Below are 22,840 nucleotides of genomic sequence, written 5' to 3' on the forward strand. Positions count from 1 at the left end.
AAGGATATTCTTTGGATTCATTCGTTCACTTACTGTTTCATTCATTCAGAAACACAAACTGAATGCCAAAAGTATGCAAGACCCAATGACTAGACACAGTTCCTGTCCTTGGCATATGTCATTCAGTTTTATGGAAAGAATACAGGCACTGGAGTCAGGCAAATCCAGGCTGGAGTTACCCAGGCTGCCACTTACTAGCTTGAGGAAGTTATTCACTCTGAGTCTTAATTTTCTTATCTTTAAAATGGATAAAGCAAAACCCACTTTGTTAGTTTGTTGTGAGGATTAGAGCAAAGGATTTCAGAGTTCCTGGAATAGAATAGGGGCTATTTTATTGACATTTTCAGAGATAACTATTATACAAAGTACAAAAAGAGAAGTGGCTAACACAGGGCTAGGGGATGTCTAAAGGGATTTATAACAAGAAGTGATGGGTACCGGTTGGCAGAGGGATATAAGTGAGAAATCAGGGAAAGCTTCCTGGAAGAGGTGAGCTGAGCTTTGAAAGCAGAGAAGATCTGCTGGTACCAAGATGAAAGGAGTAAGGGAGGAAAGGGTTAGGCTCTGTTCCTTCTCTGGAACATTTCCCTCTGTTCTCAAAACACAGAGTCTAAGACATCAGAAAGAGCACAGAGGGCATGGGGTGCTTGGTCCTAAATCCCAGACAGTTGCAGAAATGTCACTGGCATATTGTCCCAAATGCCCCTGCACTGGGTCACATTCCTACAGCTCATTTTTCAAATCCCGTTCAAAAACTCTTAGAGATGGAAGCTTTTCCACTTTTTAGCACCACAAGCATTTCCTTTTTACCATTCAGCATCAAACTGTTCCTGAAAAGGTTTACACAGGTCAACTACTCAGCTGCACTTTGACTATTGTAAAAATAAAGGAGACTGACCTAGCTGGTCGCTGAGGTCCTGCCCCACCCTGCTGGTGTTCGAATCTCTATTTTGAATGTAATGACTCAGGCCCATGAACATCTCTTTCTCTTTTCCATGTTGCTCTCCTTCTGCAACTCTCTTCTCTGTCCATTTCATTCTGTCTCTATGTCTCCCTATCTCCGACTTTGTCTCAGTCTCTCCAAGCACTCTGGGCTGAATGCCTAGATGTGTGCCTGACTAGTGTTAACTGCCCTGCAGCCAAGCATGGCAGCCTGGGATTAGGATTGGGCTGGTCTCCAGCCCTGGTGCAGCCAGTAACTTGTTGTGTGACCTTGGCAATTCACGTCCCCCCCTGGGCCTTGGTTTTCCCAAATATAAAATGGGAGCATTGGACCAGCTGAGCTCTAAGCCCTTTCCAGCTCTGGCTTCTACCAGGGGTTATGATTTCTGAGACTTAAATGGTCCTTCATGAGGGCCCTGGAAATGGATGGAAGATCACTCTTTCCCCTTCTCCCCTGGTGAGCCATCCCCTGCCCTCGAGGCAGCCGGCCTGCTGAGCTCCCTCAGGTTCCTTGGCCCAGGCACCAGCTCACCACAGCAGAGTGGCCTGCAGAATCTAATTCATAATAAAAGTTTCCGGGGCCTTCCTGCAGCTGTCAGCAGGTGTCATATTCACAGTATTTTGTCTTAATTACAGCTCTGGTATTTATCAACCGGGCCAGAAGTCCACTTCTGGAATGCCGCCTCCCTGGGCACTGTTCCAGAAGCTCCTGTCCCCCTGCTGCCACATGCAGTCCTGTTCCCCAAGGATCTGGGCCAGAGTGGAGTCTTTTTTGCATCTTCCCCTCCTGTGGCTCCCACCCCTGCTGCACAGAGAGATCCTGAGGCCTGGATAACGGAGCATCCTCCCCAAGGACCCAGAGTTCCCAGTGTGAGGCAAAAACACCTGCATGTTTAAAGGCACAGCCCAGGGTTCCACCAGCCCCAGGGTACCTCAAGTCTGATGTCCCATCCCCAAACCTGCATGCGCAGAGAAGTAGACTGGAAGATATGGGATCTGCCTTCCCACCGGCAGAGACTCTCTGTTTGACCAAACTTTGTTCAGCTTCTCGACCTGGCCTTGAACTTGGGCCTCTGTGTCTGCCCTTGTAGAGCTCAGTTTTAGCAAGAGTCCAGCAAAATCACTTTACAGTGACTCCCCACCCTTGATATCTAACTACCGTTGGTATCTGTCTGACCAAGTTCCTCATTCCCCCTACCCTTGACATCTTAGCACCCCGGCCCGCCTTTGGCAAGAATTCCATTGAATGGATTTAGCAAGAATCTCCCAACCCCTGATGTTTCCTCTTAGTAATTTTCCATCCACTGAGCGCCTCTCCTCAACAGCTCCTTGGCCATAAATCCCCACTTGTTCCTACTACATTCAGAATTGAGCCCATTCTTTCCCCTGCGGAGACAAGTTTGCACCTAGGGCAATAGTCTTGAACAGAGTCTTCCTTCCCATGTCAACAAGAGAATAATTTCTTCTTGAACACCACCTCCAAGAGAGGCCTACAACAGATTCTACTTCATTTACTGAACACTAACCATTGTCAAGTCCTTGCTACGCCACATGGATACAGAGGTGAAGAAGCCTGAAGTGTGGCCTCTGGAGGTCAAAGAGTTTTCATCCTACCTGCTAGTGAACTGTTTGGTCCAGCTTTCCTGGAATGCTATGTTAAGAAGGACTCTGAGGAAGGAGGGTCACCATGTACTAGTACTGGCCTCCCTGAGACGAGGGGAAGGAGGGGCGCCTGTGCTGCAAGCTTGCAGACCCTTGCTTAGCAAAATCCTCCTTGCGAAACAAGGACAACACTGGGCTCGGCACCTCCCGCGCGTCGTGGCTTTTAATCCTCACAGTAGGACTATCCTCATTTTACAGAGAAGGCATCACTTGGTCCAGGCCACACAGACGGCACAGAATTGGGGTCAGAGTTCAAAAGGGGTCTTGCACACGGCCTTGTGAGACGGTGCCCTCCTGCTGGCCAACTTACCCAGCCCTGGAGGGACGGCTCTCCACGCTGCCACCTCCCACTCTCCTGCTGTTCTCACTGCTCTCCTGGGAGGGCAGGGCGGCTTTCCCACTGCCCTGGCCCTTCCCTCGCCAACAGGCTCATTCCACTCTTCACTCCCAGTCACTGACTTTACGTCCAGGAGAGCTGGGGCTGTGCAGAGAAGGCTAGTACTCCCCCCAGAGGTGTGCTCCTCCTTCCAGAGGCACTTCCCCAGCCCCCTGCAGTGTGAACCGCTAGGGGCATGGGACTATTCTTGCCAATGGTTCTGCCTCGGTGCGGAGCACTCAGACCTGAGGGAATGGTGGAGCCACAGAAGGGGTCCACATCCCTGAATGCCAGCGTGGACAGGAACTGCCCCCAGCCAGGAACCCTGGACTGTTAGGCGAGCATAAATTTTGATCAGATGAAGCCATTAAAATGTCACTGCTTGTTTATTACAGCAGATAGTGTTACCCTACCCTGGTAATGAGGCGCCAACAATAGGAACTAGGCTGTGAGCATTCAGCATCCTTCTCTGATACTAATACACACAAGGTGTATCAATACATCTTGTATTAGTATTATCATCCTCATTGTTAGACAAGGCTCAGAGATTTAGGGATGAATCTATGGTCACACGCAGCCAGTAGGTAGTAGGCCAGGAATGAAGCCAGATGTCTGACACTGGAGACTTCCGGAGATTTGGTTACCAGCACAACGCCATGACCTCTCTCCCCGACTACCAGCCAGACAGAAGGAGCGGGGAAGCGCAGAAAAAAATGGCAGGTGTCATCTCAGCCAGCTGGGGTTGGAGAAGCTTACTGATGGCCAGTTCCACGCTTTTCTAATCAAACCTTACAATCAGTCATCTTTGGGCCTCAGTCTCCTGGTTTGTAAACTCACATGAATAGACAATCCTAGTTGCTCCCTATCATGACCACAGAGAGGATTCAATTAGTGTGTGAATGGGCTTCAGTCAAACATCAACCTTTTCTGTTGAATAGTTTAGTCTTCAAAGTGGGCAATGAGGGGCACCTGGGTGGCTCAGTCGGTTGTGTCTGACTCTTGATTTAGGTTCAGGTCATGATCTCATGGTTTATGAGATCCAGCCCCAAGTCAGGCTCTGTGCTAACGGCCAGGAGGCTGCTTGGGATTTTCTCTCTCTCTGCCCCTCCCCAACTTGTTTTCTCTCTCTCTCTCTCTCTCTCTCTCTCTCTCTCTCTCTCAAAATAAATAAACTTAACAAAAAAGTGTGGGCAATGAATCCACAACTCATTTTGAAATCCATCCAAAGAAAAAAACAAGATGGACAAAGGGATATGTGATACAGTAAATATAGCAAAATGATAATGATTGCATAATCTCTTTGGTGGGTGTATCTGTTTGCCAAGGCTGCCATAACAAAGTACCAGGGTGGCTTAAACAACAGAAATTTATTTTTCACAGTTCTGGAAGCTAGAAGTCCAAGATTAAGGTGTTGGAAGGTTTGGTTCCTTTGGAAGCCTCTCTCCTTGGCTTGCAGATGGCCACCTTCTTCTAGCTGTGTCCTCACATGGCCTTTCCCCTGTTTGAGCATCCCTTGGTATCTCTGTGTGTCCAAGTTTCTTCTTCTTATAAGGACACCATTCAGACTGGATTATGACCTTATGACCTCACTTAACCTCAATTACCTCTTTTAAAGGCCCTGTCACCAAGTACGGTCACATTCTGACGTGCTGGGGTTAAGGCTTCGACATATGAATTTGGGTGTGGGGTACACAACTCAGTCCATAACTGTAGGCATACTGGGGTCTCCTGGACAGTTTTTCCCACTCATTTGAATGTTTGAACTTTTTCATAATGAGAAAGAATAAAATATAAAAAATTTAAATAGGAAACAGAGAACAAGTAGATACCTCCACAAGGATTAGGATTGGGAGTGTGTCAAAGTTAGGGCACCAGCGTTGCCTGGAGAAGCCTGCAGCCATTCATTATGAGAACTTGAGCAGGGAACTGAATCCCCCTGAAGGACATGTTCTCTTCTGCCCCATCCCCTGCCAATAGGGATGTGTCGAGGAGGAAGGTCTGTCTTAGGCAGATGAAAGAAAATCCTCTCATATTTGCTATTTTATATTAAGTCATATATCAAAGGTGACTCCTTTGTGCATAGATTCAAGGAGACAACCCATCCTCCTTTCTTCCCACAAGGGAATTTTTTGACCTTATCTAAAGGAAGCCATCTGTTTTTTTTTTAGTTCAAGTTCTAATTTGACAAAATGGCATGTGGTAAACAGAAAGGAAGAAGGAGACAATGTTATTAGGAGCCAAGGGAACATCAAGACACCTCCCCAAGACTGGCTGCGCCTTGGCTCTGAATTTAATTACAGTGTCCAGCATAAAGCAGCGAGCACTATTAAATCTTCTGCTACGGCTTGACAGGGAAGGCCAAGTTTGTAGAGTTATTCAGGAGATCTGGCAATAGGTCAGAGACAAAAAACCCCCCGGCTACATTGGCCCAAAGGGTTGGTTATTTCCAACACCCACTGACAATTGGGGCCGAGTGGAAAGACCCTGTGTTTCTAGCCACTGTGTCCACACCTTCATTTTTCCATGGTGACATTGTAGCTCTATTGACACTTGTGATTCAAAGCCACATAGCTCACTTAACCCTTCCCCTGGAGCACCCCTCCCCATCCTTGCCCCCAATGCCTCCCGTATTTGTTGTCCGAGAGTCCTTGGCAGGTGGGGAGGAGGGAAGCATGGTAACTGGGAGTCCCCTGGCTCCCGCCCAGCACAAGCATTTCTACCTACTGGTCTCACTGAATCACTCAGATCCCTGGATTCCAGAAAGTGGGGGACCTTAGGCTGACCCCTTTGGACTCAACTGAGCAATAGAGCTTCTCAATTTAACAAGTTGGAAAGATGAGCCCTAGACTTTCTGCAGCACTAGAACTGTGTGACTCTACCATTCTGAGATCTCAACTCCCATTGCTTTAAACAGACTTTTAAAGACAGAAAAATCCCATCCCGTGTGCTCCAGATGAGAGGCTCTGTTTTGTGTGCATAGCTGGAATTGAATCGGTAATACATTCATGTGATTCAAAATTCCAAAAGTACAAATGAACATACATGAAAACTTTCCTACTTCTGTAGCAGTTCCAATTATTTATTATCGCTCATTTAGTTTTCTGTGTATTCTTTCAGGAATATTCTATGCATATACAAGCAGATAAGTAAACAGAATAGATCCCCACCCCCCTTTCTCAAACGGTTACCTGAATATACAACTATACATAGGCTACTCCATCTTGGTTTCTTCACAGCATTTCTAAGAGCTTATTCTCTAGAACTACAGAAAACGCATCTACATTCCTTTCTATGGCTGCAGAATATTCCTTCACTTGGAAGACATTTTACCTGAAGCAAAAAACAAAATCATTCTTTAAACTACCTTCACGTAGCCTGAAAAAAATCAACTATGAAAATACTCAGTAACAGGCACTGAACACTTACTATGTGCTAAGCACTAGCCTCCAACAACCTTAATGGTTATTCATATTTTCTCCCTATGACCGATAAGTAAACTGAGGCTCACAGCAGTGCCCAGGTAAGGGACAGAGTCATGACTTGAACCTAGATCAGCTGTCTCCTTGTCTTAGTTGCTCGGCTCTCCTACAAATTCCAATTACTTGCGCAGCCTGAGACACCCCGGGCGATCTGCTTCACTCCTCATTAGAGATTTCACTTGTGTTATTTTATTTAAATGTTTATTTATTTGAAAGAGAGCACGTGCATGTGAGCAGGAAAGGGGAAGAATGAGGGGAGACACGGAATCTCAAGCAGGCTCCTCACGGTCAGTGCAGAGCCAGACACAGGGCTCGATCTCAAGACTAGGAGATCATGACCTGAGCCGAAATCAAGAGCCAGACACCTAACTGACTGAGCCACTCAGGCGCCCCTCATTTGTGTTATTTTCGTGTCACAAATAGACTGTGGGTTCCTAGAGTTAGTCTTACGAATCTTCTTCAATATAATAGTCCAGTACATAGTAGGAGGTGCCATAAATATTGGTCGTTATGTTGATGGGAAGTGTATCAAAAATTATATATCTCAGGGCACCTGAGTGGCTCAGTCGGTTAAGCATCTGACTTTGTCTCAGGTCATGATCTCGCGGCTTGTGGGTTCGAGCCCTGCGTTGGGCTCTGTGCTGACAGCTCAGAGCCCAGAACCTGCTTCAGCTTCTGTGTCTCCCTGTCTCTCTGCCCCTCCCCTGCTTGCACTCTCTCTCTCACTTGCTCTCAAAATAATAGTAAATTTTTAAAAAATCATATCTCAAGTAATTGTCACAATTAATTTAGAGATGGAGACAGATTTAAACATGCTAATAATAAGAGAATTTGAATCAATTCAAGTGGATTTTATTCCCCCATTTAGAAAAATAAAGTTGAACAAAATGCAAAGTGGTCGCAGATAGGTATTTGGTCAGAAAACTGAGCATCTTGTCAAATCAGCCACCATTTGCTGGCATTCTATTTGAAAATTTCATACTTAATAATCTTCCTCTTACTGCCTGGGAGAGCCCACACCGGGCAGGCCTGGTGACTTGGCATCCACTGTCCATTTTGAAGGGGGGAAGATTGTCAAAGATTATCATTCCACAGTCCCCTTCTCCTGACAGGGACGAATTGGATACAGGAAATGGTTTGTCTTACCAGCCATGCTCCACACAGGACTGCACAGTTTCCAGAGGGTAGACACTCTCGGGACTCCAGTGCCCTGCCAGGGTTCCCAGAAAGCTCACCGCCGTCTGCGGAGGGAGGGCGGCCTGTGGTGGACTGTGCCCATCGGCAGGCCTTTCAGCTGAGAACTCAGTGTGCTAAGGCACTGCCCTTAGGTGTGAGCCCGTGCTCCCCACGTCTAGCAAGCCCAGTGTCGCCCCTCAAGACACAACGGCACCCAAGTACATACTCGGCCAGCTTAGAGCTAGGAACTCCCATGCTTTCTCCTTGGATCCTCACAATGGCCCCTCAAATTACCTTCCATTGCATCCCACTGTCCAGGTGAGGAAAACTGGCTCTGACATTCAAGGTCGCCTGGAGTGCAGACATCCAATTCCAAAGCCCAGGCACCGAGCTGGCCCCTGCTCTGGCTTTAGATGGGAACTCAGAATTCTGAAACGGACCCTTCGGCATTATGAGCAAATCTCTCCAGGCTCAACAGGAGCAGAGGGGATCACAGCAGAAATGAGGCATCCCAGAAGGAGGCAAGCAGCCTGGAGTCCAGCCCTCTTAACACTATTTGGAATACCTGCTGCAGCCAGCAACTGAGCTTAACTATGTTCCAGGTGCAAGGCTCTGTACCTATTAGCTCATTCAGTCCTCACTGCCATCTAACGAGACAGGTACTCTTATCATCCCCATTTTACAGAGGTGGAAACTGAGGTGTTGAGCTATTAAACCGCAACCATTTGGCCAAGATCACTCAGCTAGTGAGTCATGAAGAGGTCACTCAAGGCCAGGGCTGTCTGAATATGAACCCCATGCCCTTCAGGCACATACCTGTGGATTCTCAGGTGCCAGGGCTCAGAAGAGAAACACGTGCCAAGACCCCTTTATCGCGTAGGTGCTAATTACAATAAGTTAGCAAGCAACTCGTTAGCCACAAAGTCAGAGAAGTCTACGGCTGTCAAATCTGGTCCATCCCTTCATGTTACAGATGAGGAAACAGTCTCACAGAGAGCAAACAGGTTGGCCAATACTACACATGTGTCCTGGGAGTTAGTAGTAGGTCCAGAGAAATAACCCACGTTTCTTGAATTCTACCTCAGTGCCTTAGCCCTGTGCTACAATACCTCCCTAAGCACATCACTCAACAGGCCAACGTGATTGACTAGATGTGCCTGCGCCTCCTTCCAGTTGGACCCAAACAAGAGAACCTTAGCAGCAATCACTATGGTGGCCAGCTCTAAGCCTGTCAGGAAGGTACACTCTTTCAGGGCCTGCCAGCGGAGAAGGCGCAGGCCAGAGCAGGGGGCCCAGGTAACTGAAGGAAATTAAAAAAACAAAACAAAACCCATTTACCTCAGATACTTTGGGGAAAGCATTTCCAGGGCCCAAACTGTCCAGATAGCCATCTCAGCCTTCCACTCCTCGCTTTCCATGGGCAGGCATGGAGAGTGAAGGACGGTGCCACCCAGAACGACACCACTCCCTCGGGCCCTCATGTTCCTTGGACACGGAAGGCATTCTTCTTTTCCGGGGTTAACTTTCCCTACCATGACCTTGCCAACACAGCTCTACTAAAGATGGGCGGGGAGGGGAAAAGGGCTGTTGTTCTTGCTTGGAGCACCCCTCCCCAGCCCCCATGCTGAACACGAATCTCAATGGTTCAGAGTTTGGTTTCCGAAGGACAATAGAGACTTTGGAAGGCTTCTGGGGGCTACTCTGTGAGGTTCACCCAAGTATAGATGATCTCAGAAGCGAAACCAGTTCATTTGGGGCACAAAGGGGCAGCCCAGTTTCAATTTTCAATGATAATGACCCACCCCTTCCTATAGGAGACAAGTTCAAACACTTGAACAAACCCCCAGTCACAGTAAAGTAAGAAAGCCCCAGGAGGACAGGTAGGTCTCTGCGGTTAGGGTGGCCATCGTCACTCCATCCCCCACCCACCTGGAACCCTGAGAAGCCGCATGCTAGGCCTGAGACCCCTGGAAGGTCCCTCCTGGAGCACGTGTCCCCAGAGAGAACTACAAGCTGCAGCAGGAAAGCTCGTGGGGGCTTTCTCCAGACTTCTCAGACACACCAAGAAGGCCAGGTGAGCAGCAGGGCAGCATGAGTGGGGAAAGGAGTGCGGAGGCCTGGGAGGGAAGGAGACTGCCCAACTCACATTCATGTTTCCTTCTTGGTGTTCCTCTCTTTTTTCAGCCCCCAGCTGGTTTACGGTGCAAAGCCCTCAGCAGCCACGAGGCCTCTCCGTCAGCTGTTGCCAGCTCCCAACACACGCCTCACGCTTGTGCTTATGTTGGTTGCTGTGGAGACCTAAGTGTGGGCTTGAATGGAGCTAAATGCTCCTGGGCTGGGAGATGGAATCGGGCCAGGTGTATTTTTAAAGCGATCTGGGAAAGCCGGTCATCACGAGAAGAGCCTTTTTTCCCTGGTCAACGTGTTCCTGCTTTAGGGACTCATTCACAAATGCTAAGTAATAGCTGAGCCCCTATTTTTGCCTTAGCTCACTGGATATTTTAAGCAAAAAGTTATGGTGTGGGTTGTATTTGCAACTTTTGCCTTTTATAACGCAAGTGCATCGCAGGGGAAATCGTGCCCTTTGGCACGTGTACAGACACTGTGAGGTTCTGGAAATAACGACAGAAATAATGACACACTATACACCAGGCACTGTAGTTTAAGTACCGTATGTTCCTAATTAGCCCACTTAATCTTCACAACCCCTCTGTGAGTTAAACCCTACTTTTGGCCCCATTTTATGGATGGGGAAACTGAGGCACCAAAAGGGCAATTTGCTTGCCCAACATCACAAAGCTAAAGAAAACACAAGATTTGAAACCTGGTAGCAAGGCACCAGAGACCCTACCCCTAATCACTAGAATATTCTGCTTCTACAATGTTTTGAGAGTCAGAAAGTTCTGATTCGGAATTTTGGCCCTAGTACTATGTGACCTCAGATAAGTGACTACCCCTTCCTGAATGTTAGTTTCCAGCTTGGTAAAATGGGGGTACTACTGGCTCATGAAAATGTTGTCAGATTAGAAGTTATATATGTAGGGATGCCTGGGTGGCTCAGTAGGTTAAGCGTCCGACTACGGCTCAGGTCATGATCTCACGGTTCGTGGCTTCGAGCCCCGTGTCGGGCTCTGTGCTGACAGCTCAGACCCTGGAGCCTGCTTCGGATTCTGTGTCTCCCTCTCTGCTCCTCCCCCACTCATGCTCTGTCTCTCTCTCAAAAAAATAAACATTAAAAAAATAAAACAAAAAGAAGTTATATATGTAAAGAGGCTAGCAAAGAGAAAGCACTCAATGCAAGGTAGCTGAATTAGTATAGCTCTTTTTTTAATTTTTTTTTAACGTTTATTTATTTTTGAGACAGAGAGAGACAGAGCATGAATGGGGGAGGGGCAGAGAGAGAGGGAGACACAGAATCGGAAGCATGCTCCAGGCTCTGAGCCATCAGCCCAGAGCCTGACGCGGGGCTCGAACTCACAGACCGTGAGATCGTGACCTGAGCTGAAGTGGGACGCTTAACCGACTGAGCCACCCAGGCGCCCCGAGTATAGCTCTTTTAAAGTATCAATGGCAGACACAGCTGCTTCCCTGCCCATAGGCCACAGCACCCATCAGGCTCTGCGGGCTTCAAGCTCCTACCACAAACACTTGTAACTATGCCAGAGGGCTCCTCCAGTCAAGAAATATGCTAGGGGCAAGCATGTCCCCAGGGGTTGGTGGGTAACTATCCCAGTCTTCTGTCTCCCTGCCCTCCTGTTCTCCTAGAACTGCACCCCAGCAGCAATCCGCTCATGATCTCCCTCCGTGCTGCCTTCCCTTCCCTGTCTCATGTCCCCACTGCCCTACTGGGATTACCTCCTACATAAACTACTGACACACAAATCCTTGTGTTGGGATCTGCTGTTAGAAGGAACCCAAACGAAGACCAGTATATATGCTGGTGCCTTTGATTCTGATGCCACTTAACCCTCGTGGGACGCTTTACCCAGTGGAAAGGTAGCTATGGTAGACTGAACAAAGAGGTCCAGACTGGTCCCTAGAACCTGTAAATATTACTCTATGCGGCAAAAGGAACTTTGCAGATGTGATTCAACTAAGAAGCTTAGGATGGGGAGATCAACTCAGGGGACCTTAAATGCAATCACACATGTCCTTTTAAGAGAGAGGCAGAAAACTTGACAGAGAAGAAGGTGGCAATATGACCACTTAGGATGCTATGTTACTACTGGTTTTGAAGATGAAGAAAGGGGCCAGGAAACAAAGATGGCAATGAACGTTGCTTTGAACTAGAAAAAGCAAGGAAACATTTGCCAGAGAGTCTACGGAGGGAGCACAGCCTTGCCAACACTTTGATTTCTGCCAAGTGAAACTAATTTGGCATCCAACTTCCAGAACTACAAGGGAACAAATGTGTGTTGTTTTAAGGCACTACATTTGGGGTGATTTGTTCCAGTGGCCAAAGGAGACTAATACAGTGGCTCCGAGGCAAACTTGAGCAGTGGCTCTCAAAGTGTGGTCCCTGGACCAGAGCATCAGCAGCACCTGGGATCTTATTAGAAATGCAAACTCTTGGGCCCCACCCCGAATCTACTGAAATTCCAGAGATGGGGCCCAGCTGGCTGTGTTTTTACAAGTCCTCCAGGTGATACGGACGCTGGTTACAGTTCGGTGGTTAACTCAAGTCAGCCATTAGGGCACCCAGTGAGCTTTAAACACTATCAATGCCTGGGCACATGCCCCAGAGAGTGATTTATTTGGTTCGTTCAGTCTGGCCACTGGGCTTCTATAAAACATCCCAAGTGATTCTTATGTCTAGCCCGGGCTGAGAACCAGCGCTACAGTTTGAGAATCGCTAATCTGCAACATTCACTTTCAAACTGAACTCTGCAGAGCTTGGGAATTCAGGAAAAATGCCCTGAGACTTCTAACGGCGGAGGAGGAGGCAGGGAGATCTGGGTGGCTCAGTCGGTTGGGCGTCCGACTTCGGCTCAGGTCATGATCTCACTGCTTGTGAGTTCGAGCCCAGCGTCGGGCTCTGTGCTGCCAGCTCAGAGCCTGGAGCCCACTTCAAATTCTGTCTCCATCTCTCTGCCCTTCCCCTGCTTGTGTTCTGTCTCTGTCTCTCTCACAAATATGAAAAATAAAACTTAAAAAAAAATTAAAGGCGGAGGAGGAGGCAGGGACATCTGGGTGGCTCAGTCGGTTAAGCATCTGACTTCGGCTCAGGTCATGATCTCGGGGTTCACAAGTTCGAGCCCTGTGTCAGGCTCTGTGTTGACAGCTCAGAGCCTGGAGCCTGCCTTGGGTTCTGTGTCTCCCTCTCTTTCTGCCCCACTCCTGCTCACACTCTGTCTCTCTCAAAAATAAACATTAAAAAACTTTTTTTTTTTTTTTAAATACAAAAATAAAGGAGGAGGAGGAGGAGGCAGAGTCCAAGCCAGCATGACTGCTGGACCCAGAGGTCAAAAAGTCACGTGCCCAGATGGGGCTAGCTAGGTAAATGCAAGAAGTGGACCAGGCTTAAGACAAGAGGGTGCAGTGGGGGTCTGAGGAGCTGGCACTGAGCAGCCACCAGCCACTGCATTCCAAACAGTCCTTGTCATATCAGAATATGTCTTGTGGGTCCGCACTGCCAGGCTGTCCCATTTGTCAAGAATTTTGTTGTTTTTTTAAGAGACATCAGAAGCACCTTTTAAAAATGTTAAATCACTCTATTTTAAACGTTAGCAATGAAGGCCATGAAATACTTCTCTATTTTAAAGGACTACAACGTGAAGTCTGAACATGCTACACAGGAAGACTGGATTCCATCCTTGGGCAGCTGGTGTGGGCCTCCATCCCTGCCGCAGGTGTCTTTCATTCACGTCTTGGGACCAGCGGGCCAGCCTGGCCTAGTGCGTTTCAGGGTGATGCCTGAACTCCATATGGGTGGAATGTGCTTGTCTGCTCACTACTGCATCCAGTTCCAGGTACATGGCTGGCACTTATTAAGTGTTTGTTGAGTGAATACTTACAGTAATTCTGGGAGACAGAATTTTATACCTATCTTACAGAGGAGGAATTTGAAGCTCACTGCAGTGAAGTGGCCTTCCCCCAACACACGCTAATAACCAACTAGCTCAGGATTCAAACTACTGTGCAGGGCAAATACAAACAGAGCTGTGAAAATGCTTTGCAAAATGAGAGGTTTGGGGATAACTGGTACCAATTATAAGAGCAGTACGAGTCAGTACTCACAATGTGAACCACATTTCAAGATGATGGGACGCCAGCTTATTTGGTCCCACAGGAGCCAGAGGGGCTTTCTATTCATTCTGGGGCTGTGCTGCTGTTGTGTGGCTGTGGCAGTGGCGGTTGTGGATCTGGGGGAAGCAGGCGTGAGCGAGGTGGATGGTGATGTGGGGGCATGCCTCTGGATATCGGAAGGGAAAGCCTCCCATCTCATACCCAGCTCTCTCTGTACCTGAGCTGCAGCTGAGTCCACTGCTTTATTCAGAGGCTTGGGGTGAGGTGAAGGGGGAGGTTGGGACCCATGGGGAGCCCTCTAATTTAAGAACCCTCTCTGATTGCATTATCCAGAGGAAATATGAAAAGCTAAATCAGAGGAGATGGTTAGGAAGTGCATTATGGAACATTAAACAATAGCTGATCACCATCAGACACAAATAAATGGCCCATAATCTACTGCCAAGAACATGAATGGTTCCCAAGTGGTGACCTGGCTGGCTTCCAGGCAGGGCAGGGCAGAGCTGGACAGCAGGTCTTTTAGGCCACAAAAACCCTGCTCGGGGTCACACCCCAGTAGCCAACAGAAGATTCTGGTGCCCAGACAGTATTCACTTTTTTCCACATGATCGCATGACTGAATTGGGGTCTTCTCACCATCTGGTGTGGGAGTCCCGCCTACCTGGGAAATCCTGTATTGGGGGAGGCATAGGATAGGTGGGCTCACAGTACCTGAAGAGAATGTCCGTGAAGTAGTATTCCCCTCATTCCAGAAGGTTTCATCCCCCAAAATACCCTGGTTGAGGCTCATCTTACTAGATCATCCTTTAGTTTAAATCCCCATGAAAATGCAAATACCTTTTTATCAACAATAGCCAAACTATGGAGAGAGCCCAAGTGTCCATCGACTGATGGATGGATAAAGAAGATGTGGTATATACAAAATGGAATAGTACTCAGCCATCAAAAAGAATGAAATCTTGTCATTTGCAAGAATGTGGATGGAGCTAGAGTGTATTGTGTAAGCAAAATAAATCAGAGAAAGACAAATATATAATTTCACTCATATGTGGAATTTTAAGAAGCAAAACAGATGAATATATGGAAGGGGGAAAAAAGAGAGAGGGAAACAAACCACAAAAGACTCTTAAAGATAGAGAACAAACTGAGGGTTGATGGAGGGAGATAGAGGGGCCGTGGGCTAGATGGGTGGTGGCTATTAAGGAGGGTACTTGTTAAATTTTTGTTTTGTTTTTTACATTTATTTATTTTTGAGAAACAGAGTGAGTGAGACAAAGCGTGAGTGGAGGAGGGGCAGAGAGAGAAGAAGACACAGAATCCGAAGCAGGCTCCAGGCTCCGAGTAAGCGGTCAGCACAGAGCCTGAGGCGGAGCTCGAACCCACGAACCGTGAGATCATGACCTGAGCTGAAGTCAGATGCTCAACCGACTGAGCCACCCAGGTGCCCCAAGGAGGGTACTTGTTGTGATGAGCATTGGGTATTACACGTAAGTGATGAATCACTGAATTCTACTCCTGAAACCAATACTGCGCTGTACGTTAACTAAGTAGAATTTAAAAACAAACAAACAAACAAACAAAATGCAAATACCTTCAAAGGAGAGAGTAAGGTAGGTAGGCCCTACACACTTTACTATAAAATAATCTTTAATCTTTTGCTAAGACCTTTAGGCATGGATATGCTGAGGAGAAAGTAGGAGGGAATGGAGAATAAAGAATCTAGAGGAGAGTTTCTGAAGGGTAGGAGGGTAGTCTGCAGGACTTTAAAAGCTACTATCACTATTTGTCCATGGACATCGATCTAAGTTAGTAAAATCCGTGGACTTAAAGTCAGAGGATGGGATTCCCATCTCCAGCTCTCTTATTTTATACCAGCTGTGTGATCTTGAGGAAGTCACTTAACCTCTCTGAACCTTCACCTCCTCGGCTGAAAACTGGGAGTCTCGCCACACCCATCCCAGAGGTGCTATGAGAATTACATAAATCGAAGTGTGTGCAAGGTCTGCCCTTCTATAAATATTGTCCTTGGGTCTGTGCCACCACATTCTAGAAATTGTACAACCACTGAGCTATATCTGTGAATGGATATTGGAGCTGAGTCAATCCACAGACCCATAGCGAGCCCAGCCAGGGCCTGCCAAACCCAGGCTAAATCAGCTGACCTTGGTTGGCCCACAAACTACGTGAACTTCAGTGATAAATGATTGTTATGTAAGCCACTGAGTGTTAGGATGCTTTATTACTCAGCGATAGTTAACACAATATCCCAAAATTACGGCTCCTGACACTTAAAATTTTAAGGCCATGTTCAAGAGAAATCATTCTAAAACATACCTGACACTTATCTGCCTTTTTAAACAAAATTAAGTGTACACAATTCAGTCTTCACTGGGCCATTCATGCTCATAATAGTGAGAAACAGTTACTGTGTCATAAGTCAATGGTGCCCTCAGGGGTTACCTACAGAACAGGGGCTCTAGAAATAATTCCGGTCTGCTATTCTTTTTGATCTCAGAACTATTCCCTGCTGATTGGCCATTTTTCTTGTAATCACTTTGGTCAGCTTTTTTTGTTGTTGTCATGGTGTCCATCGTAAGCATGAACTCACCCTCCCCAACCTAATGTGCCACACCACCCTTCCAGAAGCCTGCTATCTAAGCCTGCTCGAACGGTATCCAAAGCGACAATTAATAGACTTGGAGGAAGAGTCAGAACTAGTTTTCTGTGTATCAAATGCATGTGCTTTAACACTGGGCGTTCTGTCATCAATTCTGGCCTCTTTGAGGCTTTTTGCGCCCTTCTGTGGTTCTCCTCTGGGACCCGGCAGTGGAGTTTGCTAGGTAGTAAGCCTCTCTCTGGTCTAGATAGTTGGTGCTGTGTCTGGAGTTGTGGGAATACAGTCCTTCCTGGAGACAGTGAAGGGCTGGCTCAGCTTTGAAGGAAAGTACTGCCCAACAGGCCTGTAAGAGCTCTTTCTCCATCACACCCTTGCTGGGCCATTTAGCACATGCTGCCTGTGTTTCAACAGCGGATGTTCACAAATTCCCCCAGAGCAGAGGCAGCATCCGACTTGTCTCTGTGTCCTCTGTACCACTTAGCCCAGTGCTAGGCACATAGTAGGTGCTCACTAAGGTATGGTGGGTGGCCCTTGTGTCTACGAGCATAGGGCTTGTCTTCCTCAGAAGAGTAAGAATCTATAAGATTCTGAACATAGAATATTTTACACCAAATTATTGGAAAATATTTTCAAAGGATTAAAGTGATCCTGTGTCAAAGAACAGTTCTCATTTCAGGGCAGAAGTTTATTTCTGAACTGTGTTATGAAGAAGCCATGGTGACTAATTGTGGGAACAAGGCCAAGAGACTCTACAAGTGAAAGCAGGTATTTTTTGCTCTATTGAACTGTTACCTTAGTGATTCTCCCTAGGTGCACTCCCATTGTTTGTTTGTTTGTTTGTTTTTTAAGTAGGCTTCACGCCCAACATGGAGTACAACCTGGGGCTTGAACTTGCAACCCTGAGATCAAGAGTCTGATGCTCAACTCACTGAGCCAACCAGGTGGCCCCTTCCATTGTTTTACCAAATGTCTAAGGACCACATTCACAACCAGAAGATCTGGATTTAGAAATTCATCAGGCAGGGGTGCCTGGGTGGCTCAGTCAGTTGAGTGTCTGACTTCAGCTCAGGTCATGATTCAAATCTCTCACGGATTTGAGCACCGTGTCGGGCTCTGTGCTGACAGCTCAGAGCCTGGAGCCTGCTTCAGATTCTGTGCCCCTCTCTCTGCCCCTCCCCCACTCATTCTCTCTCTCAAAAATAAGCATCAAAAAAATTAGAAATTCATCAGGAAGTGCCAGTGGATGTATGAGCTAGCTATTCCACGTTCCCACCCCTCCCTCTCACTCTGTGCCCCAGAAGCTAATTGCCATAGATTGTATCCAGAGGCTCCCCCTGCCCCCTAGCTTCAGGCTGGGTTTGGCCAATGGCAGGCACTGCAAGAGGAGCTGAGGCACCTGGGTGGCTCAGGCAGTTAAGCATCTGACTGCGGTTCAGGTCATGATTTCACAGCTCATAGTTCAAGCCCCGCGTCAGGCTCTGTGCTGACAGCGCAGAGCCTGGAGCCTGCTTCAGATTCTGTGTCTCCTTCTCTCTCTCTGCCCCTCCCCCCCCCCCACACTCTCTCTCTCTCTCTCTCTCTCTCTCTCTCCCCTTCAAAAATAAATAAAATAAAATAACAAAAAAAAGAGGTAGCTAGATTGGAGTAGAGAGAAGTTGGGGTACTTCTTGTCTATTTTCTCCCTGCTTTGGGTCCTTCTGTGGTCATAGCTCCTGTTCAATGGCCCCTCCTCCAAGGTTCCAAATCTTCTTAGGATCAATTTCCCTATTTCTTCCTCTTGCCTTTCCTTTTTCTTTTCTTTTCTTTTTAATATTTATTGATTTTGGGGAGAGCGCAAGCAGGGGGGTGGGAAGGGGGCAGAGAGAAGGGGACAGATGATCCGAAGTGGGCTCTGCATTGACAGGCTGAGAGCAGACAGCCCTATGTGGGGCTTGAACTCACAAACCATGAGATCATGACCTGAGCCGACGGTGGACACTCAACTGACTGAGCCACCCAGGTGCCCCTCTTCCTCTTGCCTTTTTTTTTAAATTTTTTTTTTAATGTTTATTTATTTTTGAGACAGAGAGAGACAGAGCATGAATGGGGGAGGGGCAGAGAGAGAGGGAGACACAGAATCGGAAGCAGGCTCCAGGCTCCGAGCCATCAGCCCAGAGCCTGACGCGGGGCTCAAACTCACGAACCGTGAGATTGTGACCTGAGCTGAAGTCGGACGCTCAACCGACTGAGCCACCCAGGCGCCCCTTCCTCTTGCCTTTTTAAGCAAAAGCGTGGTAAAGACTTCCCGAGTTACTAATTCCTCAACTTTCCCTGTTGGCTCCCTTAACCCCACTCACACCTCTGAAAGTGGTCCCTTCGTTCAAATCTTCATCTGAACCATCTGAAGTGCTTCTTTTTCCTGTTGTTACCTTGACTGCTACAATCTATACAATGTCCTACCTAAAAGATGTCTACACTGCACCAGCAGTGTCTCTAGGGCAAGGAGTTAAAAAACAAAAAATCAGAGGTTCTTTTCTCTCTAGTTTTCAGAACCTAGTAGCCATCTGAGTCTATCTAAATTAAATGATATAAAATGAAGGCAAGCCCCATTCTACAGATGAGAAGAATTATTATTCCTCCATTCACTCACTCATTCATCAAATATTTATTGTGCACCTACCATGTGCCAAGGCCTGCTCTGACCCTGGGGAACCAATGATAACATACAAGACAGTCCCTGCCCACATGATGCTTACAGTCGAATGCCGACTGTCTCCCAGAAGTCAGAGCCCATCAGAGGCAGGGCTAGAACCAGAAGCCAGAGTTTCCTTAAGTCTGGAGCCTTCAGCAGATTCTCAAAGGACTCTATTACCTAAATAAGGTTAAGAACCCACTGGATCAGACCGAATGAACTATCCAGCTGCCCCCCCTTAAATAGAAGGATCATGAGCCACCAGCTCCCAGAAGTGTGGCACTCCCAGCTGGAATTTGTGGGGGCATATTGTCATACAGGCGTGGTGACACAACCACCCACCTTTCCTACCCTCCCTACTCTTCACCTCCCAACAAGTTCCCCTGTCCTCTCCTTCAGCTTCTCCCATTTTCATAATTACCCTGTGCCCTTCTCCGAGCCCTTCCCTCAGGGCCCACAGATGCGGGCAGGCCTGGCCGCACAACACGTTGCTGAACTGATTTTATGAACAGAGAGGGGCTGGGGTCTGGATTCTGAGACATGTCCTCTCTGAGAGCCTGTGTTTTCAGCAAAGGCAGTGAGAATGAAATGTCTGCCTGCGTGAAAGTATTTGTGAGATTCAAGTTGGAGGGCATGACTGAAACCGCCTCTGCTGGGGGAGAGGGGGGAAGCCAGGGGCGGCTGAGGTGAATTGAGGGGGGCTATAACGGGACAGGCAGCAAAACTGGGGGGTCTGCCTGGCTCCCTCAAGCCCTCCGGAAACATTTGAGTTTCCTCAGAAAGGTTTAAATAGGCCATGCCAGTAACACAATACTTCCCCTGCTCTGGGTCAGACAGGACGAGGGCAATCTGGTGCCTGCTGCCCTCAGAGAAGTTTGGCAGGTCAGCTTAAAAAGCCCTCTTCCCCAAATCACCCAGCCCTACCTCTGACAGACACAGTCCACTCTAGGCCAGGCCAGGGGCACTCTGGAACCCTCCACATCCCCTCAGAAATCTCCCGTCTCCCACGACCTCCAGCTGCCCTATTTGGGCAGAAGTCTCACCGCGGGAAGAAGGCACAACAGGAAAGCAGCCAGGGCTGGAAAAATGGGAGACCTAGTCCTGAGGCTGCAAGGCTCCCTGCCCACGGGCGAATCACTGGATTCCCCTTTTCCCTGCTGGGACAGGAAGGGAAGAGCTCAGCGGAAGCGTATTTGCTCCAAGACATCCCCCTTGAGTCAAGCCCCCTTCAGAAGGGGTTGGGGATGTGTTCACAGAAATGTCTGGGGCTCACTTCTCCCTTCCATGCTCTCCTCTGTGTCTCTTTTAAGCTCCCCACGATTCCCAAAGTGAAACCACGCAGCAAGTGGGGAGAAGTGGGAGAGGCAGAAACCATTTTTAAAAGGGTCTCTGGCTTTGAGCAGCTGGGTGGGGGCCACTTGGAACAAGGACGGAGCGAGCTTCTGAGACAGCTCGGGTGACAGGAAGCTGCTGGGGTGGCTGTCTCCCTCCAGCTTCCTTCCACCGAGAGCAGAAGGGGGAAAATATCAGGACACGCTGCAAAATAATCTTCCACCCTCCCCCCCACCCTGCCCCCAATGGATGGAAGAGAGGAAAGTGTGGTCATCATTTACCTGCTGAAATTGGGAGGACGCTGTTGATGAAAGTAGGCTGAGACACGATAAAGCGGAAGAAAAGCTGCAGATAGATTCCCAAAGTCACTGGATTCAGGACAACCATGCTGGCTGGGGTCTGGCAAGTGTCAAGTTCTCTGGGCAAGGCTGCTCGGGAAGCCTTGCTTATCTCTGCCTTTGTCTTCCTCACTGCTGTTTGCGCCTCTCTCTCCCCCCTCCCCCTCCCCCTCTCCCTCTCTCTCCTGTCTCCCTCTCCTTTCCCCATGCCTTTACCAAGAAAGAATGCCAACCATTTCCCATTAAACCTTCTCCGTACTACACAGGGTTATATTTATCTCCCGCACTGAATCAAATGCCCACATTAAAATACTATGTCAGAACTTCTGTTTTGGAGACTGAGGTGAGTGGCTACTGAAGAGGCGGTGAAAAGGCAGTTGAGTCTCAAACGTTCACTAGAAGCAGTCCTCAAAGGCAGTCAGATCCCCAATTACCCCCCAGCAGCTGCCTGCTCGGAACGGAGGTGTCCAACAGCACCACAGAATCACTGAATTTCCACAGACACAAATCCCTCTGCTGTCAGCCTGTGACACTTTTACCCGCTCGGTGACAAATGCAAAGTTGACCTTGGATAATTTTTCTTTAATCGTCCAATAAAACGGGGGAGGTGGATTTTCTCAAACAGCTTTCTCCAGGAGAAAGTGTTTGTTCTCCCTGCAGAAGCAGCACCCTTCTATCTCATCCACAGCAAAATAAGTGAAAAGACAGAAAGTGAATGATTATCAAATTACACTTGGAGAAAGAGCATCAATGACTTGATCTTTGGCAAAATCCAAGTAAAAAGTGCTGCGTCCTTAAATGAATACCCCTTATGAGTTTATGAAGCCTGTTACAGAGATCCTTAGATTATTAAAATAATGATCTACAGAGTTGCCCAGTTGGCTTTAATGCACATAACGTACCCCCCGGGGCCCCGTGGGAGTTTGTTTGGGAGTGGTTTGGGAGTTCCTGGCCTCTGGGGTGGGCGTCCTTGGGGAAGAGCACCTTTCCTCATCTCTGGGGGAGGCAGAGCGTAAGGCAAGGCTCCCCGGCTTTCGCACCAGTCTCGTCCGCCTCCCAGCTCTGCTGTGACAGCAGCCGAGTGTTTGCCATCTCTGAGCCTCAGTTTTCTCATCATAAAATGGAGGCGGTGTTCCCTTTAAAGGTATGCCGGAAAGGTTAAATGAGGTAACACGGATGGATCACAGATGAGGTAAAATCTGTGTATGCAGACAGCAAAAATGAAATGCAGGGAGCTGTGGTGGACTGGGGGTGATGATGGCCACTGAAAATCCGTCCCGTCCCTGTGCACGTGAGCCACTCTCCCTGGCAAGAGCTGGAGTCTGTTTCCACCCCCATTCAACTGGGCTGGGCTTGTCATTGGCTTTGACTAGTACAGTGTGGCAGAAGTGACACTGTACCACTTCCAGGCTGAGGCCCTAACGGGCCCGGCAGCTCTGCCTTTGCCTTCTAGAAGCTGCCCCATAAAGCTACCACATAGGAGAGTCTGAACCATCGGATAGCAGCAGGGAGGGGGAAGCAGCCAGCCCCTGTCTGGCCATCTCAGATGAGGCAACAGCCACGTGAGGGAAGCCAGACCATGTGGGTCACCAGATGACGATGGCAGTCACAGCTGAAGAACAGCCCAAATGAACCCAGCCCAGAATATGGATTCATGAGCATATAAAATGGCTGTTGTTTTAGAATGATTTATTGTACGGTCATAGGTAACTGATAAGGGGCTTATAAGGAAATCTTTTGAAAGCTTGAAGAATATACTTAGGTTATATTCAAAATTAACAGGACGGGGTGCCTGGGTGGCTCAGTCAGTTAAGTCAGGTAATTTCAGCTCACGTCATGATCTCATAGTTTGTGGGTTCAAGCCCCACGTCAGGCTCTGAGCTGGTGATGCAGAGCCTGCTTGGGATTCTCTCTGCCCCTTCCCAACTTGTGCACGTGCTCTCTCTCTCTCTCTCAAAATAAATAAATAAACTTAAAATTTTTTTATTTTATTTTTTATGT

General features: G+C 48.0%; 1 protein-coding gene and 1 long non-coding RNA gene across 2 annotated transcripts in view; one reads left to right on the forward strand and one right to left on the reverse strand.

Annotated features, from left to right (window-relative positions):
- The window catches only part of COLQ (collagen like tail subunit of asymmetric acetylcholinesterase), a 61,452-nt gene extending 39,908 nt beyond the window's left edge, over positions 1-21,544 (reverse strand). The window contains exon 1 of the mRNA XM_042955117.1: positions 20,783-21,544. Within this exon, the coding sequence (XP_042811051.1) occupies positions 20,783-21,047 (265 nt within the window). The 5' untranslated portion in view covers positions 21,048-21,544. The remainder of the gene's footprint in view (positions 1-20,782) is intronic.
- Positions 7,531-10,720, forward strand: LOC122229717. The gene is made up of 3 exons (XR_006207114.1): positions 7,531-8,294; positions 9,450-9,709; positions 9,820-10,720. It is a non-coding gene; the product is annotated as an uncharacterized LOC122229717 (long non-coding RNA).
- Positions 21,545-22,840: the final 1,296 nt, after the last annotated feature.

The sequence above is a fragment of the Panthera leo genome, chromosome C2 (genome assembly GCF_018350215.1).
Source record: "Panthera leo isolate Ple1 chromosome C2, P.leo_Ple1_pat1.1, whole genome shotgun sequence".
In the NCBI taxonomy this organism is placed as follows: Eukaryota; Metazoa; Chordata; class Mammalia; order Carnivora; family Felidae; genus Panthera; species Panthera leo.